This window comes from Pongo pygmaeus, chromosome 2 (assembly GCF_028885625.2).
Source record: "Pongo pygmaeus isolate AG05252 chromosome 2, NHGRI_mPonPyg2-v2.0_pri, whole genome shotgun sequence".
In the NCBI taxonomy this organism is placed as follows: Eukaryota; Metazoa; Chordata; class Mammalia; order Primates; family Hominidae; genus Pongo; species Pongo pygmaeus.
The window spans coordinates 188,365,792-188,386,839 of NC_085930.1; the positions used below are offsets into that span (position 1 = coordinate 188,365,792).

General features: G+C 35.1%; 1 protein-coding gene across 2 annotated transcripts in view; it reads left to right on the forward strand.

Annotated features, from left to right (window-relative positions):
- The window catches only part of PIK3CA (phosphatidylinositol-4,5-bisphosphate 3-kinase catalytic subunit alpha), an 86,401-nt gene that overhangs the window by 54,820 nt on the left and 10,533 nt on the right, over positions 1–21,048 (forward strand). For both annotated transcript variants that reach the window (XM_054483584.2, XM_063662448.1), the window contains exons 5-15: positions 218–463; positions 1,177–1,262; positions 6,244–6,349; positions 6,826–6,978; positions 7,071–7,205; positions 14,845–14,969; positions 15,832–15,913; positions 16,209–16,373; positions 16,586–16,689; positions 17,626–17,797; positions 20,706–20,812. In XM_054483584.2, the coding sequence (XP_054339559.1) occupies positions 218–463; positions 1,177–1,262; positions 6,244–6,349; positions 6,826–6,978; positions 7,071–7,205; positions 14,845–14,969; positions 15,832–15,913; positions 16,209–16,373; positions 16,586–16,689; positions 17,626–17,797; positions 20,706–20,812 (1,481 nt within the window). The remainder of the gene's footprint in view (positions 1–217; positions 464–1,176; positions 1,263–6,243; positions 6,350–6,825; positions 6,979–7,070; positions 7,206–14,844; positions 14,970–15,831; positions 15,914–16,208; positions 16,374–16,585; positions 16,690–17,625; positions 17,798–20,705; positions 20,813–21,048) is intronic.

The following is a 21,048-nucleotide window of genomic DNA, read 5'->3' on the forward strand; positions in this document are numbered from 1 at the left end:
TTTATATTCAGAAGTGTTTGATTGATCTTGTGCTTCAACCTAAATCCTAAATGTTAGTATTTTAAATGTTATAGGAACTACTAATAAATGTGGTCTATAATGTTTAATTTTTTATCACCTTTGCAGATTAATATGTAAATTCTCATAATACTCTTACATGTTACTTTTAAAATGAAAAACCTTACAGGAAATGGCTCGCCCCCTTAATCTCTTACAGTATATAAGAAGCTGTATAATGCTTGGGAGGATGCCCAATTTGATGTTGATGGCTAAAGAAAGCCTTTATTCTCAACTGCCAATGGACTGTTTTACAATGCCATCTTATTCCAGACGCATTTCCACAGCTACACCATATATGAATGGAGAAACATCTACAAAATCTCTTTGGGTTATAAATAGTGCACTCAGAATAAAAATTCTTTGTGCAACCTACGTGAATGTAAATATTCGAGACATTGATAAGGTAAAGTCAAATGCTGATGCATATTATTTTATATAAATTATTTTATATAACCTTTTTCTTGAACTATACAGTAGTCTGTTGACCTGTAGTATGTTTTCAGATGGTTAGGAGAACACCCAAATCTCCGAATGTAAAAATATATCATGAATTTTACTTGAGCTTCCATCTACCTTAGCTATTATACAGCTCACAGTCCTTTGTTAATAATTCTAATATTCACAATTCTAGCTCTTAAAATCAAAAGTTTTACAGAACTCATTTGGCAGAAAGACCTGAGCCAACCTTAAGTGAGGGTTTGTATAATCTTTATTAACCCCACTTAGTATAAAATTCCGGTATCCTATTAAAGAAATATTAATGTCTTTATGAGGTACTGCTTCACCAGCTAAGGAAGTAGTATTTAGTAAGTACGTGTACCAATTTAGCTTTCCAAAATATGGAAAAACTCTGAATTACATACCTCCCTTAAGGGGATTGTGGGCCTATATTTATGTTTTAGTAGTCTGATGTCTCCATTGTTGTTAGTGGATGAAGGCAGCAACTAATTTTGGTGAAGACTCTACGTCAGTATTAACATGTTACATATGTGAAAAAAAGGAGAACCAAGCTATATCTGAACAAAAATTCCATGGTTTTATATTTGATTCTATCGAGCGTGTGCATATGTGTATGTTGAGTGTATACATTAGTATATACATACTTTTTTCTTTTAGATCTATGTTCGAACAGGTATCTACCATGGAGGAGAACCCTTATGTGACAATGTGAACACTCAAAGAGTACCTTGTTCCAATCCCAGGTAAGGAAGTATACAGATTTATATTTCCAAAGCTTATATTAGTGTTTAGCAGTGTGATCCATAAAAGTAGTATATTTTTTTAGGCCAGCCTGGGCAACAAAGCAAGACCCCATCTCTACAAAAAGTTTTTCTTAAAATCAGCTAGGCACTGGCCAGGCACGCTGGCTCACGCCTGTAATCCCAGCGCTTTGGGAGGCCGAAGCAGGTGGATCACGAGGTCAGAAGTTTGAGACCAGCCTGGCCAAGATGGTGAAACCCCATCTCTACTAAAAATAAAAAACATTAGCCGGGCGTGGTGGTGGGCACCTGTAATCCCAGCTACTTGGGAGACAGGCAGGAGAATCGCTTGAACCTGGAAGGCTGAGGTTGCAGTGAGCTGAGATTGTGCCATTGCACTCCAGCCTGGGCAACAGAGCGAGACTCCGTCTCAAAAAAAAAAAAAAAAAAAATTAGCCAGGCACGGTGGCATGTGCCTGTAGTCCCAGCCATTAGGGAGGCTGAGACAGGAGAATTGCTTGATCCTGGAAGTTCCAGGCTGCAGTCAGCTATGATCATGCCACTGCATTACAGCCTTAGTGAGACCTGATCTCAAAAAAAAAAAAAAAAAGTATATTTTACATCATTAGCTTTATACAAGCTATATATTAATAAATTACCAGAAGTGTACATATAGACCAGCAAGACTTTCTGTCAAATGAGTATCAGTCACAGGATTATTTTATTGATTCTGTCTAAAGTTTTATCAGAATAGTTTCTGATTGTTTTCATTGTATCAAAGAGAGAACAGAGTATGGTTACAATTTTATGCTAATGATTTCCCACATTAGATTAAAAACCTAGTATTTTATTCTTTTCCTGTCTCCATCATCATTCACATGAAGGAGAAGTTAAGAGTTGGCAAGCAACTCCATAACCAAACTACCCTGAGGCAGTTTCCTTCAAATCACTCCCAAGAATAGATATTTATTGCTTTCAAATAAAGGGTCTTTGAAAGCAAATTAATTTATTAGTGGGAGAGGGAGTTATGGGGAACATTTTAAATTATTACTGCCTGGATGTGATGAAGAAATAAAAAGTAGTATAATCCAATAGCTCACTATCCTGCATTTCTTTGCTTCTCTCTATATAATCATTTGGGAATAAGAGTACCCCTGAATGTAATAGCAGTAATATTTCAAGAGAACTCAAATTGTTATTGGACTTTATGATAAAATAACAATAGAGCTAACTAGTGACTCCTCCAGAAGTAAATCTCATAATGAATTTAGACTGAGTTCTAAGACATTCAAGAAAAAGTTCTGGTCTTGTTGCTAAAGATGGCCACCCTTTTAGAGCCTAGGTAAAGTTAAAAGAGATGGTAGCCTTGTCTGCCACAGGGAAGGAAGATAGTTCCTCAGCCTACCTAAACCATTATAGGTCAGAAAGTGTATCATTCAGGTCAGAAATGAGACTGTGACAACAAACAACTTCAGGATCTTTTTTTTTTTTTTTGAGTTGAAGTCTCACTCTGTGGCCCAGGCTGGAGTACGGTCAAGTTTAAGCGATTCTCCTGCCTCAGCCTCCCGAGTAGCTGGGACTACAGGCGCGTGCCACTGCGCCCAGCTTATTTTTTGTATTTTCAGTAGAGAGGGATTTAACCATGTTGGCCAGGCTGGTCTTGAACTTCTGACCTCAGGTGATCCACCCACCTCGGCCTCTCAAAGTGCTGGGATTACAGGCCTGAGCCACCATGCCCAGCCAGAATCTTTTTAAATTCTTGCTAAAACAAGAGTTTATATCCCACTCATACTGGTATGCCTCACACTGATTAGTGGGGTGCTTGTAGGAGGAAAAGAAAAACAACATTTGAGGAAATAATAGCCAGAATTTTTCCAAATTTGATAAAAACTATAAACCCATCAATCCAAGGAGTTCAACAAGCCGCAAGCAAAGACCCCAAAATAATACTGGATAGAATTATCCTAGCTAGCTGTTTCAAGTACCAAAAGTTAAACTAGCTTTATAAAAGTAAAAGATAGGCTGGGCGTGGTGGCTCACGCCTATAATCCCAACACTTTGGGAGGCCAAGGCAGATGGATCATTTGAGCCCAGGAGTTTGAGACCACCCTGGGCTATATGGAAAAACACAGTCTCTACCAAAAATACAAAAAATTAGCCTGGGATGGTGGTGTGTGTACCTATAGTCCCAGCTACTCAGGAGGGTGAGGTGGGAGGATCACCTGAGCCCAGGGAGGTTGAGCCTGCAGTGAGCCATGATTGTACACTGCAGTCCAGTCTAGGGGGCAGAGTGAGACCCTGACTCAAAAAAAAAAAGTAAAAGATAAATTTATTTAATAATATGTGATTAAAGTGTTGAAATTTTAGTAAAATAGCTATTTAGAAAGGACTATATTTGTCTTTAAGCATTCTGTAGTCTAAAAGGTGAAGTATTTATGGTAGTGTGAAAATTCAAGTAAATTTTTTAAACTTTTCTGTGCTTACAAAAACAAAAAATCAGATAAATGAATATGAAGTTACTAAAAAGATAGAAAAGTAGATTTTAAAACTTCTTACTAAGTATTTGTTTCAAATCTGTGCTTCCTTTATGCTAGATACATTAGATGCTTTATGATTTCTTCGTAAATGTTACGAGTATCTCCCAAAATCAGAGTCAATTTGGACGTATACACACACACAACCATTTTCTAGAAATAAAGAACTTAATTGAGCTTGTGTATATGTGTGTGTGTCTGTGTGTTGTGGGATGGATGGACTTTAGTAGAAAAGAGAAACATGCTTTGTTTTGTTAGCATAGGGCTGAACAAGTAGATTTGTAGGACATAGCTCTCTTAGAGTATAGAACACTTCTTTTTAATTTATGAGCACTTCTAAAGATTTAGGAATGATAAAAAGTCTGGTATATTAAAGTAATGTATCTTTAATTTTTCTTTTCTTTTTTTCTTTTTATGGAGACGGAGTCTTGCTCTGTCGCCCAGGCTGGAGTGCATGGCACAAACTCGACTCACTGCAACCTCTGCCTCAGCCTCCTGAGTAGCTGGAATTACAGGCGCCCACCACCACGCCCAGCTAATCTTGGCATTTTTAGTAGAGATGGGGTTTTGCCATGTTGGCCAAACTGGTTTCAAACTCCTGACCTCAGGTGATCCATCCGCCTCGGCCTCCCAAAGTGCTGGGATTACAGGTGTGAGCCACCATGCCCGGCCTAATTTTTTTTAAATCATTTTGGACTTAAGTCCCATAACATTTTTCTCTATATGTTTCTACAATTATATGTGTTACTGGGCATGGTAGTATGCGCCTGAAATCCCAGCAACTCAGGAGGCTAAGGGAGGCTGAGGCAAGAGGATCACTTGAGCCCAGGAGTTCAAAGCTATAATGCACTTTGGTCATGCCTGTGACTAGCCACTGCACTTCAGCCTGGGCACATAGCAACACCCTATCTCTAAAAAATAATAATAACATTTGTTGTTTCTTTTACCTTTAGAATTCTTGCCACATTTCCCCATTTTAAATGTCTTTTTTCTATAAATAGACCGTATTTTTAAAAATCTTTATCCATACTTGAGCAAAAATACTAGAATAAATGGAACTTATTTTACTGATGAAGTTTATTACTTAGTTGGCTAATTAAAAATAGAATTGTTATACTATTTTATTGTTGATTAAGAATTATTTTATTTATAATCAAGATTAGACCAGAATGATAAAGAAGACATTTGAAAAGTTTTTGAAGTTACTATCTAACATATGAGCTTCTATCATGGGACAATTGCTATTCTAATTCCTTTGCTTGTGTTATCTCATTTAATTTTATGAGATAGTTATCAACCTTAGGAGGGTAGGTACTATTATTAGTCCCATTTCATAGAGGAGGCAAAAGACAAAGCAAGGGTCACACACTTAGTGAAAAAGGAGAAGTAAGATTCTACTCCAGTCTGATTTCTGAGCCCATACTTTTTATCCATTTTTATAATTTTTTTTTAAAATACAAAACTGTTTATTGTATGTGGTTCTTTACAAATATGTTCACCAAAGACAGACATAATTTCACATGTAGCACCCAGTAAATTGAGGGAATGTATCATTAAAATTCGAATAATTTTTTATCTTGTTCACTTTTTCTAGCAGTGTTTTATTCTTCCCTTATGAATGTGCAGTTTTACTACCTTTTATAAAATAATTATTCTTCAATTCAAATACTTTTTGTATCCATCATTTTATTTACCTACTGATTTATTTAGTGGATTCCTTTGGATAAAACTATATTCTGTATAAAAGTAACTAAATGTAATCATAATAGGAAATCTCATTTTACCTTGTCTAATTTTCCTTTTCTGTTTGACTTTTATGAGCAAAATTATATATAGAAATATATAGAAATAATAAATATATATTTATATTATGTATATAGTATATTATATAATATATATATTATAAATATAAATAAGTTTTTTAGTGACGTATGTAGCACACATGCATAAAAGTATACAAATCATAATTGTATAGTTCAGTCACAAAGTAAATACCCATGTCTTCTGCTTTTAACAAATGCACACATTTCTGTGGTTTTATTCCTACAGTTGGAGCTGGGTCACAGGGAATACATATGCTCACTTTTATTAGATTATGCTTTCCAAATTGGTTGTAACAAATTATACCCTGATACTCTTAGTGTATGAGATTTCCTATTACTGCATAACCTTACCACCCCTTGGCATCATCAGTCTTTATAGTTTAGCCATTCTTATGTATAGTGATATCTCCATGAGATTTTAATTTTCGTTTTCTGTATGACTAATAATGACTCCCTTTTCACGTTTATTAACTATTTGAATATGATCTTATAAAGTGCCTTTTCCAGTCAATCTCTTGCCTGTTTTTCGTTTGGTTGATCTTTTTCTTGGTGATTTGTAGGAGTCATTTATATACTTTGATGAAGACTTTTCTTGATATATTATTTTTTCTTTAAAATTTTACATAGGTGGAATGAATGGCTGAATTATGATATGTACATTCCTGATCTTCCTCGTGCTGCTCGACTTTGCCTTTCCATTTGCTCTGTTAAAGGCCGAAAGGGTGCTAAAGAGGTAAAGTATTTCAGAAGGAACAATTATGTTTACCTTTAAAAACTCCTGATTATACCGCTGATTGAATTTTTTCACAAAATGGATGTTATTTTATATTTAAGAAAATAATAATAAATCAAACCTATTTTTAAATTTGTAATAAATATCATAGAAGAATACCTTGGGTGAGCTTCAGGAATTTATGATGAGTATGTTTTGAGTTCTTATTGATACCATTTTTAAAAATGCAAAGTGACTGTATAACAGGGATTGTATGCAAATATCTCATGCTTGCTTTGGTTCATATTTTCTATTTATAATTAAAATATATGTAATTTCAAATGGGGAAAAAGGAAAGAACGGGCTTTTTTTTTTTTTAGGTATTATATTCCCATTATTACAGAGATGATTGTTGAATTTTCCTTTCTAGGGAAGAAAAGTGTTTTGAAATGTGTTTTATAATTTAGACTAGTGAATATTTTTCTTTGTTTTTTAAGGAACACTGTCCATTGGCATGGGGAAATATAAACTTGTTTGATTACACAGACACTCTAGTATCTGGAAAAATGGCCTTGAATCTTTGGCCAGTACCTCATGGATTAGAAGATTTGCTGAACCCTATTGGTGTTACTGGATCAAATCCAAATAAAGTAAGGTTTTTATCATCATAAATTAGATATTTTTTATGGCATTCAAACCTTCTCTCTTATGTATATATAATAGCTTTTCTTCCATCTCTTAGGAAACTCCATGCTTAGAGTTGGAGTTTGACTGGTTCAGCAGTGTGGTAAAGTTCCCAGATATGTCAGTGATTGAAGAGCATGCCAATTGGTCTGTATCCCGAGAAGCAGGATTTAGCTATTCCCACGCAGGACTGGTAAGGCAAATCACTGAGTTTATTAAGTATCAATCATAATCTGTGGATTTAGGTAGATACTTTCTCTATGGAAAAGGATCCATATATTTTACTGGCATAGATACTATGAACTCTAGGACCAATATTGCAATAGAATTAAGTTCTCTATATGCTAATATTTTTACTGCACCTCTGCTTTTTTAAAGCCCTAGCTTGCCTTCATTCATTTAACAAATATTTATTGAATGCCAACTATGCGTGAAGTACTGGGAAAGGCACTAGGTAATAAAGTCATGAACTAAACAGACTTTCATTGAGTATGCACTCTAATTGTGGAAATAGACATTAAGCAGATAAAAGCAGAAATATAAGATTACAGTTGACCCTTGAACAACATGGATATGAACTACACTGTTCTACTTATGTGTGGATTTGGAGATTTGTGACAATTTGAAAAAAACTTGGAGACAAACTACATAGTCTAGAAGTATCAAAAAAATTGAAGTTAGGTATGTCATGAATCCATAAAATATATATAGATACAAGTCTATTTTATCATTTACGACCATAAAATATACACAAATCTATTATAAAAAGTTAAAATTTCTCAAAACATACACACACAAACACAGACCATACATGGTACCAAACCACTCATAGTCAAGAGAAATGCAAACATATATAAAGATGCAGTATTAAATTGTATCTGCATAAAATTAACTGTAGTACATACTGTACTACTGTAATAATTTCGTAGCCACCTCCTGTTGCTTTTGTAGTAAGCTCAAGCATTGCATATATCCACTTAAAATGCTATATAGGCTGGGCGCAGTGGCTCATGCTTGTAATCCTAGCACTTTGGGAGGCCGAAGCGGGTGAATCACCTGAGGTCAGAGTTCAAAACCAGCCTGGCAAACATGGTGAAATCCCGTCTCTACTAAAAATACAAAAAGCCGGGTGTGGTAGCATGTGCCTGTAATCCCAGCTACTCGGGAGGCTAAGTTAGGAGAATTGCTTGAACCCGGGAGGCAGAGGTTGCAGTGAGCCGAGGTCACGCCATTGCACTCCAGCCTGGGCGACAGAGCAAGACTCCATCTCAAAAAACAAAACAAAACAAAAACAAAACAAAACGCTATGTAATGCTGATCATCTCTACATGAGCACTTCATCACTTCAGTAAATTGTTTATTGCAGTAAAAAGTGATCTCTCACAGTTCTTGCATATTTTTCATCATGTTTAGTGCAATACCGTGAACGCTGAATAACACTATGAGGGGCTGTAAGGAGTGCCTCTAGTGATGCTGGAGGTACTCTCAAGAAGCAGAGAAACGTCATGACGTTAAAAGCAAAAGTTGAATTGCTTGATGTGTACCATATATTGAGGTCTGCAGCTGCAGTTGCCCTTATTTCAGACAGACAACTAATCTTGTAAACAGACAACATAAACTTCTATTTGTTTGTTTGTTTTTGTTTTTTTGAGACAGAGTTTTGCTCTCGTTGCTCAGGCTAGAGTGCAATGGCACGATCTTGGCTCACTGCAACCTCCGCCTCCTGGGTTCAAGTGATCCGCCTGCCTCAGCCTCCCGAGTAGCTGGGATTACAGGCATGCCCCACCATGCCCAGCTAATTTTTGTATTTTTAGTAGAGACGGGGTGTCTCCATGTTGGTCAGGCTGGTCTTGAACTCCTGACTTCATGTGATCCGCCTGCCTCGGCCTCCCAAAGTGCTGGGATTATAGGCGTGAGCCACCGCGCCTGGCCAAACTTTTTTTTTTTCAATAAGAGATGGGGTAGGTGGCTCACGCCTGTAATCCTAGCATTTTGGGAGGCCGAGGTGGGTGGATCACGAGGTCAGGAGTTCAAGACCAGCCCGGCCAATATGGTGAAACCCCGTCTCTACTAAAAATACAAAAATTAGCCGGGCTTTGTGGCACATGGCTGTTAGCTACTCAGGAGGCTGAGGCAGGAGAATCACTTGAACCTGGGAGACGGAGGTTGCAATGAGCCGAGATTGCGCCACTGCACTCCAGCCTGGGCAACAGAGTGAGACTCCATCTCAAAAAACGAGAGAGAGAGATGGGGTCTCACTGTGTTGCCTGGGCTGGTCTCGAACTCCTGAGCTCAAGTGATCCTCCCTCCCCTACCTCCCAAAGTGCTAGGATTACGGGTGTGAGCCATCATGCCCGGCCAACAGACAAAATAAATGTATAGTATCAGTAAATACAGTACAGTACTATAAATGAATTTTCTCTTCCTTATGATTTTCTTAATAACATTTTATTTTCACTGTCTTACTCTATTGTAAGAATATAGTGTATAGTACATATACCAAGTAAGTGTTAATCAACTGTTTATATTTCTGTTAAGACTTCCAGTCTACAGTAGGCATTTGTAGTTAAGTTTTAAGTTTTTGGGGAGTCAAAATTTATACATGGATTTTCAATTGTACAGGAGATCAGTTCCCCTATCCCCTATATTGTCCAAGGGTCAACTGTATAAATCACGTTAAGTGCCAGAAAGGAAAAAACAATAGTGAGCTAAGAATAACTAACTGAGGATTTGTGGGGAAAAGGCAAATATATATATATATTGGGTTCAGGAAAGACCTCTCTGAGATAGTAACCTTGAAGTTGAGACTGAAGTACAGCTATACCTCTGAGGTATTGTGAGTTTGACTCTAGACCACTTTACTAAAGCAGAAATCACAATAGAGTCACAAATGTTTTGGTTTCCCAGTGCATATAAAAGTTCTGTTCACATTATACTGTCATCTGTAAAGTGTGTAATAGTCTGTCATCTGTAAAGTGTGTGATAGCCTTATGTCTAACACAACAACGTACATACTTTAAATATATTGCTCAAAAATGCTGATGATCATCCAAGCCTTCAGCAAGTTGTAATCTTTTTGCTGGTGGAGGGTCTTGCCTCAGTGTTGATGGCTGCTGACTTATCAAGCTGATGGTTGCTGAAGTAACGTTAGCGTGGCTACAGCAATTTCTTTAAGACGACAGTGAAGTTTGCCACATTGATTGACCCTTCCTTTTGTGAAAGATTTCTTTGCAGCATGTGATGCTATTTGATAGCATTTTACCCACAATAGAACTTCTTTCAGATTTGGAGTCAGTCCTCTCAAAACCTGACGTTACAGTTAACCAGCTGCATTAGCCCCTAACAAGAGAGTCAGCCTGAATTGAAGCTTTGAAGCCAGGCATTAACTTCTCTTCTCTAGCTGTGAAAGTCCTAGGTGGCATCTTCTTCCATTATAAGACTGTTTTGTTTACATTGAAAATCTGTTGCTTAGTGTAGCCACCTTCATCAGTTATCTTGGCTAGATCTTCTGGATAACTTGCAGCAGCTTCTCCATCAGCACTTGCTGCTTCACAAATTCTTTTTTAAACCTCTTAAACCAACCTCTGCTAGCTTCAAACTTTTCCTCTGAAGCGTCTTCGTCTCTCTCAATATTCATAGAATTGAAAAGAGTTACGGCCTTGCTTTGGATTAGGCTTTGACTTAAGGAAAAGTTGTGGCTGGTTTGATCTTCTATCTAGACCACTAAAACTTTGTCCATTTCAGCATTAAGGCTGTTTTGTTTTCTTATACTTCATTCACTGAAGTAGCACTTTTAGTTTTCTTCAGGAACTTTTCCTTTGCATTCACAACTTGGCTGTTTGGCACCAGAGGCCTAGCCTTTGGCCTGTATGGCTTTTGACATGCATTTCTCACTAAACTTAATCATTTCTAGCTTTTGATGTGAAGCAAGAGACGTGGCACTCTTCCTGTCACTTGAACACTTAGAGGCCATTGTAGGGTTATTAATTGGCCTAATTTCAATATTGTTGTGTCTCAGGGAATAGGGAGTCCTGAGAGGAGGGAGAAATCATGAGCAAAGGTTGGTCGGTGAAGAAGTCGGAACATGCAACACTTATCAAATTAAGTTCACCATCTTAATTGGCTCATGGCACCCCCAACTGCATCAGAGTAACATCAGAGATCACTGATCTTTGATCACAGATCATCATAATGTATAATAATAATGAAAAACTTGAAATATTATAAGAATTACCAAAATGTGACACAGAGACAAAAAATGAGCACATGCATTTGGAAAAATAGTGCCAGGAGACTTCCTTTACATAGGGATACCACCACAAACCTTCAGTTTGTTGGAAATGCAATATCTGTGAGGTATGATAAAGCAAAGCACAATAATACAGGGTATGCCTGCATAAATATATTGTTAGTTGAGCATGGAAGCAGAGAAAACACCAGGTCTTCACCACGTTATCCCAGGTTCCTCAGGAAAGAGCGTATGTAAGATGGAATTTAATTATTGATCTAGTTGTCTAATCTTGGCCATAGCTTTCGACCCACAGTATAATTAGCTAGGTTCAAGAACCATTAACTCTCCCTGATTTCTCAAGGGCAAAGATGTCAATGCCAAGAGAAGATGTTTGTGTTCATTGGTGTTTCCAAATATATTACTTTTTCTTTGGCCTTGTTGGCTATAGATAAACCAGCCAATGAATTTTGGGCCAAGAAGTCCAAAACACCCCTATCCCATTAACAGTAACAGCAGCATCAAGAGGCAGCCTGGTATATTGCACTTAGGAAATTTATTGATTCATAGCTGTGTTCTCAGTAAGACGTTTACCACTACTTTTAGGAAAACGAATTATCTTTTCTGCATATATATTTTTCTGCATTTAAAAGATACGAGTCTCTTTTTTGAGCAGTTCTCTTTGTAAGGATTGATATTTGATGACTGTATTCTTTCTTAAAAGAACTTTTATTTCAAAGAAAAGAAATTTGCTTATTTTATAGTAGAATAAAACTTCTATTTTTCAGTTACAGTTTGTATCTATTGGAAACTTTTGTAAATCTAAGACAACATGGGATCTTAGTTTTTCTGTATCTTAAATATTTTACTATTCATCATCCTAGAAATTATTTTATCCATATTCATTATTTCCAACTATGCTAAAAAAGACTAAAATAATATGAAAATATAAAAGGATAGAATAGCCTAGAAGGATAATAAAATAGTGAAGTAAATCATCACGTTACATCATCCTTGTTTTCTTATTGCATTGCCCAGTGTCTTGCATCATCTTTCCAGAAGTATAGAAGAAGTCTGCAGACACTGTCTTTGTAATTTTTTTGTTTGGTTGGTTGGTTTCTTTCAGGCTTTCATTGGACACTTGAGAATTCAGAATTTTTCACTTTTCACCCAGAATGATGACAGATGAAAACTGACCAAGGAAGATATTTCACAAGCATTAGACAAATCATAATATGAATGCAGATAGATAGTAGCAGCCTAGAGCAGAGTTTCCCAACCTCAGCACTATTGACATTTTGCACCAAATAATTCTTTGTTGTAGGAGCCATCCTGTGTGTGCAATCCAGGATGTTTAGCATCCCTGTCCTCTACCCTACTGCAGGCCAGTAGTGCCATCCTGCTAAGTTATGGCTATCAAAAATGTCTCCAGACATTAGCCAAGGTTCCTGGGTGGTCAAGGGGACACAAAATCACCCTAGTTGAGAACCACTACTCTAAACTCTAATCATGGTGAAGTTTATTATATAAATGAAATGTCAGATGACAATACCTAAACTGTCTCTCAGTTATCTTAAGTCTTCTCAAACTCAAGATAATGATGAGTAAAGAATATATTTCTAACAACAAAAAGGAAATTTGATAGTATTTATAAACACAAAAAGGAAATTTGTATTCACATTCAGTTAGTCATTCCACCAGAATGACTTCATCACACAATATTTTGTGACAAGAACCTGAACAGCCTCATGTTTTACAATATTCTTTTCATCTTTTATTATATGCACCAAAATTTTTTTAAAAATTTTCTTGAACCTCTAAATCTACTTTAAAAATTTACCTGATACACTTTTTAAATGGACAAATGCCGAAGGTAGCTGTGTATGCAAATGTGACTAGAATGAAAAAAATGATGTAGAAATAAAATAACTCCTTGAGTTGATCATTCTGATTGGCATTTATAGAGTAGAAATGTTTTGTAATTACAGAGGAAAAAAGATGGCCTTTCCTTCAACAGTTATGAGCCGTCAGAATTTTCAAAAATACTGCATTTTGACAATGTAGTTTCTAGTTTGACAATGATATATTTATCTTCAAAACCAGGAAAATGTAGATAAGAATTTGGTTTTATAATATTTAAATTCTTATTAAAATGTTTAATAAAATTGTTTTCCCCATCACTTTATTCTTCTGTAAGTTATTTTACATTTAAAATGTAAACAAATAAAAATAAGTAAATAAACACTAGCAGCTTCTTTTCCTGGTAAATTGAGGATTGAGTATGTATTATCTCTTTCCTGGACTATTGGAATAACCTCTCCCTCCTTCCACAGAGAAGCCATAATAATCTTTATGAAATATAAATCAAATCATGGTATTCATTCTTTAAATAGCTGTCAATAAATTAAAATCCCAACTTTATACCCTGTTCTGCAAATTTTACATGGTCTGAATTCAGCTTACATTTCTTCTTTCCCTTGTCTATTGCCCATCAGGCTCACTGGCTTTCTTCCTTCACACCAAACTAGTTATTTCCGGGGTGGGAGGAAGGCTTACAGTGTTTTCTCCATCTGCAGTAGTCTTTCCCAAATCTTAGTGTGGATAAAGGTTCCTTCTTGTTACTTGAATCACAAATACTATGTTCTCAGTCATTCTCGTTACACCATCCAGAGTACATTATATCAATTTTCCAATATTTTAATTTATTTGATTTCCCACTATAACAGAGGCTCTGTTAGTGCAGGGTCTTTTACTATTTTGTAATCCCAACAGCAAGAACAAAACAAAGTACATAGTACATATTTAATAAATACTTGTTGAACAAATATGTGCCAGTAATATTTCTTCATGCTGCTGAATAAGTTAACAGCATATAAACACATAGAAACCAAGTGGCATGGATGTCTGCTTTCATTTTTAGCCCTTTAAAAATATATGTAACCCATCCTAAGGGGTTTATATTTGTTTTGCATAATACATTAATATGTACTCATTATTCATTACACAGTTAATATAGCTATATTTGCAGGGAATATACATTGCTTGGAATTATACAAAAAAATGTTATTTTTAGTTTTCTAATATTCAGGATACAGTGTTTTAATGGGGGTGTTTCTTCATTCTTTTTTTCTTACTGGTTTTTACTTTTTAAATTTAAAAGCCTTGCAGTGATCATAAGGATCTGTTCAGGCAAAGAACATGGAAGAGTGTACATTTTATCATTTTAGTGTTTCTTATTCTCTATATCAAAAACATTCACAGATAAGTTAATAAGATCCTCATCAGGAGGAAAAGTAAATTGTTCACTATCATCTTCTAGTATCCTAATCTGGTCTTGTTGTTGGCTAACTTCAGCAGTTACTATTCTGTGACTGGTGTAATATTAACCAAATAAATTACTGGATTTGTTCCACAAATATTATGTCTTAGATTGGTTCTTTCCTGTCTCTGAAAATAAAGTCTTGCAATGAGAATAAATTATTTTACAACAGTTAATTAGCAATGTAAAATTTATTGAAAACTTATTTGCTTTTTTTGTAAATCATCTGTGAATCCAGAGGGGAAAAATATGACAAAGAAAGCTATATATTATTTTATTTTACAGAGTAACAGACTAGCTAGAGACAATGAATTAAGGGAAAATGACAAAGAACAGCTCAAAGCAATTTCTACACGAGATCCTCTCTCTGAAATCACTGAGCAGGAGAAAGATTTTCTATGGAGCCACAGGTAAGTGCTAAAACGGAGATTCTCTGTTTCTTTTTCTTTATTACAGAAAAAATAACTGACTTTGGCTGATCTCAGCATGTTTTTACCATACCTATTAGAATAAATAAAGCAGAATTTACATGATTTTTAAACGATAAACATTGCCTTTTTAAAAACAATGGCTGTAAATTGATATTTATAGAAAATCATACTACATTGGTAGTTGGCACATTAAATGCTTTTTCTTACTCTGAATTCCTGATATGACTTTCTTTAGGATTGTTTAAAATATTCTAGTAGTTTTAGGTCAATTTAGATGTGATTTAGTTGGTCTAGATATTAGAATTTTTAGGGGTTCCCTTTCATTTTTCTTTTTTCTTACGTTTCTTCAAATAGTATAATGCCTTATTTTCATTTATGAAGAAATTACCCTGCTGTTGGTGATACGGGCATATTTAAATAAACCAGTTGCAGTGCATTTCTGCAGAAAGTCCATTAAGACATAAATTTTGTCCAGTAACCACAGTAGAAGTGGTGATTCTGTGATGCATTCATGTTGCATAAGTAGGTGAAAAATATGAGCTATATGAAGAGTGGTATAACATATATTCATAATTTTTCTCAACTTTTAACTAAATTTAAGTACTTATAATCCATTTGCATTTTCCTTTTGTGTTCTTTGCCATTATAACTGTGCTTAAGTATATATGTAAATATATTTCCAACTATAGTGTTAAACACTGATGTCTTTTGAATTTTAAAAAAGCTAGTGATGTACGAAGTTTGGGACTTCTTAAGAAGATTGCATATGGAGAAGTTAGACATGTAAACCTTTTGAATAGCATGCAAGAATGTTTATGTTTATTTTATTTCTCCCACACAGACACTATTGTGTAACTATCCCCGAAATTCTACCCAAATTGCTTCTGTCTGTTAAATGGAATTCTAGAGATGAAGTAGCCCAGGTAAATGTATGTTTGAGATTACTAGATAACTGTTGTACAAATTGGTATGTCACTTAAATTGTTTTCTCTCAGAAAGTCCGCATAAATAAATGAAATAGACTAATAATAGTAATATAGTGTAGAAAAAACACCCTTAACATTATTTCCATAGATAAAACTAATTAGAACTGTAAATTCTAAGGAGATTATTTATCTAGACTAATTTTAAAATCAGAAGTTAAGGCAGTGTTTTAGATGGCTCATTCACAACTATCTTTCCCCTTTAAATATGATTTATTGTCTTTCTCATACACAGATGTATTGCTTGGTAAAAGATTGGCCTCCAATCAAACCTGAACAGGCTATGGAACTTCTGGACTGTAATTACCCAGATCCTATGGTTCGAGGTTTTGCTGTTCGGTGCTTGGAAAAATATTTAACAGATGACAAACTTTCTCAGTATTTAATTCAGCTAGTACAGGTAAAATAATGTAAAATAGTAAATAATGTTTAATTACAATAATTTATTCTAGATCCATACAACTTCCTTTAAAAAAACCTACTGCACTAACTAGTTTTATCCTTAAAAATAAAATTATTACCAGTAATATCCACTTTCTTTCTGAAAAAATTTTCTTTAGATTGGCCATGCAGAAACTGACCCTGATTTGTTTTTTTTTTTGAATCACCTAGGTCCTAAAATATGAACAATATTTGGATAACTTGCTTGTGAGATTTTTACTTAAGAAAGCATTGACTAATCAAAGGATTGGGCACTTTTTCTTTTGGCATTTAAAGTAAGTCTAATTATTTTCCCATTAAATTCTTAAGGTACATATTACTTGCTTTCTTAATAGATTTATAAATATGTATTACTTATATACTTTTGTTTATGTTTGGCTGGAAGAGTTTTCCATACTAAAAGTATTTTGTACCAGTGATGAGCTTCTCAACTTTTGCTCTTTGAAATTTAAAAAGTAATAAATTCAAAACTAAATTTTAGTCATGAATGAGAGCTTAAATATTTTTAAAGATTTTTGTTCTACTTAAGTAAAATTTTCTAGGTCCAGATGAATATTGCTGTAGGTTTCACTGTGTGTATGGATTAAAATATCCCCAAAAAAAGAAAAAAATATTTTACCTTGAAATTCAGAACAATAATGTCAAACTCCCGTGGTTCTTACTGAAAAACAAGCTAATTAAGAATAAAAAATGTTTTGTAGAATGTGATATATCTAGTACTCAAAAGTTACAGGTCATAAACCATATAATTTTTCATAAATTTAGAAACAAATTTATATCTAATATGATATTTTAAGTGTTAAAATTTAAAAATGGAACCCAGAAGTTAAGTTGAAAACAAGAAGCATAGGCGTGTGTCAGAAGAGTCAAACAGCATTCACTGAGTGCTTTGTTCCCTCCCTCTTCATTTGATTATTTTTGTGCTCAATTTCCTTTTTTCATGTTTTTATATCTTGTACTGAGATTAGTCAATGAAAACTAGTTGAAATAAACCTAAAAACTAGATGTTTATTTAATCACATATTCAGGAACTACCTGAAACTCATGGTGGTTTTGCTTCTAAATTACAGGTTTTGAATAATTTTATTATTAGTATGATTGTAACATTTATTGGATTTCAAAAATGAGTGTTTAAATTGTTTAGCAAAGATTATTTGTATACTGATTTAAGACTATATATGTATTTTTTTAATTTTGCACGATTCTTTTAGATCTGAGATGCACAATAAAACAGTTAGCCAGAGGTTTGGCTTGCTTTTGGAGTCCTATTGTCGTGCATGTGGGATGTATTTGAAGCACCTGAATAGGCAAGTCGAGGCAATGGAAAAGCTCATTAACTTAACTGACATTCTCAAACAGGAGAAGAAGGATGAAACACAAAAGGTGTGTGACTCTAGTTTGTGTTTGAGACTCTTTTCACTGCAGTGGGGCAGAGTTGTTTAGAAGCCCAGTGTATATACAGATCATGGTCCTTGGAATCAAGCAGATTAGGATTTGGAACCAGGTTCCACTGCCTCTCAGCTGTATAGTGTTAGACACGTTATGCAGGCTCTCAAGACTCATTTTCTTTGTCTGTAAAATGGGAATAATACCTGCTTCGTAAGGCCATTGTGAGAATTAAATTACATGAGATATGCAAAGAACCTATCACAATCCTTGGAACATAGAAGGTGCCCAATAAATGTTAGATCTCTTTACTTTCCCTTCCTTTCTCTTATTCAGGTCCCTAAGTATTTACAGTGATTATTTCCTTATTCTGTCATTTATTGTCTCTCAGTAATGACCCTGAAAATGAGGGGAAAGATGTTAGTTTTTACATTTCCAAGTTTAAAATGGATTTCGAGTCACTCAGTAAATATATCACACACTAGTCATCTGCTGTCTAGCTTAGTATAACTAAGAGTAGGAAATACAATGTAAACTTTTTTTTTTTTTTTTTTTTTGTGGAGACAGGGTCTGCCTTTTTTGCCCAGCCTGGAATGCAGTGGTGCAATTTCGGCTCACTGCAGCCTTGACCTCCTGGGTTCAAGCCATCCTCCCACCTCAGCCTCCTGAGTAGCTGGGACTATAGGAGCATGCCACCACTCCCAGCTAATTTTTCTACTTTTAGTAGAGACTGTTTCGCTTTGTTGCCCAGGCTGGTCTCCAATTCCTGAGCTCAAGCAGTCTGCCCACCTCGGCCTTCCAAAGTGCTGGAATTACAGGCATGAGCCACTGTGCCTAGCCCAATGTAAACTTTTTTATGACCTTTTCCTACACCCTATTCTTTATTCAATCCAATCCAACACATCCTAAATTCACCACCTCTTACAATTAAAAGGAAGCTCATTCCTCACCTCTAGTAAAAGGAAAAAAAAAAAAATCATATATTAGTGAGTCCCCAAAGGACACAGAATGTAAGTTAGCAGTACTGAATGAATTTTTCCAACATCTTCATTACTAGTACTTGAAGGAAAAAAAAAATTAAAGTTATTGTATTAATGTAAATGTCATACAGTGTGAGTTGATTTTATTGAAGTGTGATATATAAATTCAAATATAAGATGTTAGAAAACAATTGTACTTTTTCTGATACTGGAATTTATGAGCAAGAAGGGACTAGATTGCCCTGGAAGAACAAAATTTATTGTATTTATATATTGTAACTGAGCTGAGAAAAAAGAAACTAAATTTTAGATACATTTGTAAATACAGATGTTCCTCAACTTATTACAGGGTTATATCCTGATAAACACATCATAAGTTGAAAATATCTTACAGGCAAAAATGGGCATTTTGTTGATGTGATGGGATGTGAAAACACAAAACACAGTATCCAAAAAATGCTGGCCACACAGTACACTGTAGAGTATTGGTCGTTTACCCTCGTGACTGCATGGCTGACTGGGAGCTGCGGCTTGCTGCTGCTACCCAGCATCTCAAGAAAATACTGTGTTGCATATCACTAGCCCAGGAAGAGATAAAAGTTTAAAATTTGACGTATAGTTTCTACTGAATGCATGTAGGAAGAGATAAAAGTTCAAAATTTGACGTATAATTTCTGAATGCATGTTGCTTTCACACCATCACAAAGTTGAAAAATAGTAAGTCAAAACCATTGTAAGTTGGAGACCATCTGTATAGGCATTTCTTCTAAGCTGGAGTTTTTATATCACAAATTGACTACGATACAGTGGATTAATTAGGAACATGAAATTCATTACTCAGATCATTATTGGCTTAAATGAGATTTTGATAGGGAACTAAGATTGCAGTCATAGAAACAAGAGCAATTACTTTGAGTGGCTTTGTGTTTTGTTGTAACAATGAGTGATAAAATACATGAAGTATTGTGCTAACATTAGAGTTGTCAGTGATAGAAATGCCTTGAACAAGAGCTATCTAGTCAGTGATGACTAGATTTTCTAACTATTCATTTGTATATAACAAGAAGAAAAAAAGCTTGATTATTTAAATTCCAGCATGAAAATTAATTTATTATTAATTCCTAGCTCCTAACCACTTTTTCCCCCACTCACATTTTATATTTTTAATAGGTGAAAGTTTGCTAAAATAAAATCCCAGCCATTGCGTGATAACTCAGCAGTCTGGGCTCTGATTTGAATTGATTTAAAGGGATATTGTTTTGTAGCCACATACTAAAACCTGAATATAGTATGAGACTCCATGTAACAAATGTTTTTACAAGTCCTTTTCCCAACAATTTCTTTTAGCCTCACTAGACCACTTTCACCCAACAAAAAGAGTATGAATGCTGTGTTTTCTTAAAAGCCTAAAAGTAAGGTTATTAAGCTAATATAACATGGTCTCCTTAGTTTTTCCTCTAGAACACAGATCAGCAAATTTTCTTAAAGGGCCAGATAGTAACTGTTTTAGACTTTCCCAGGCCCATGTGGTCTCTGTCTTAACTATTCAACTCTGCTATTCTCGTAAAAGCAGCCAATATGTAATGAATGGGTGTAGCTATATTCTAATACAACTCGATTTACAAAAACTGGCAGCTGACCTGCCGGTTGACTAGCCCTGCTCTACAGCCAAAAGCATTGCCACTGTCACCAAGCAGATTTCATCTTCTTACAGGAAGGGGTACACAGTGCTGCCAGTCTTGCTTCTGTCTCCTGAGTGTTGCTGCTCTGTGTTGTAGAAACCCTCTTAATTAGAAGGCAGCCAGTCTAGGATGTAGATTCAGAGACTGTACAGTACTGAGTTTCTCATGTGTGAAAGAGATTAGCAGTTAGTTTTATCTTTTATTAAGTCAGTTTCTTTCTGTGACTATCCTTTTTTTAATCAGGTACAGATGAAGTTTTTAGTTGAGCAAATGAGGCGACCAGATTTCATGGATGCTCTACAGGGCTTTCTGTCTCCTCTAAACCCTGCTCATCAACTAGGAAACCTCAGGTACTTTCTTGGGGGTTTCATTGATGTATTTAAATAAATACCTTTTCTGGATAAAATCTTGAGAAAAGTCAAAATGTCTGTTATAATTAGAATGTTTAGTAATCTATGCTTCTCTCTCTCATTCTCCTACCCTCAAAATAAGAGTGGTAAATTGTCTTAAGTTCAGTACTGCCTTTATTCAGAATGAGTTTTTACTACTTAAATAATACAGTTTAAAACCTTCTATGGCCAGAATT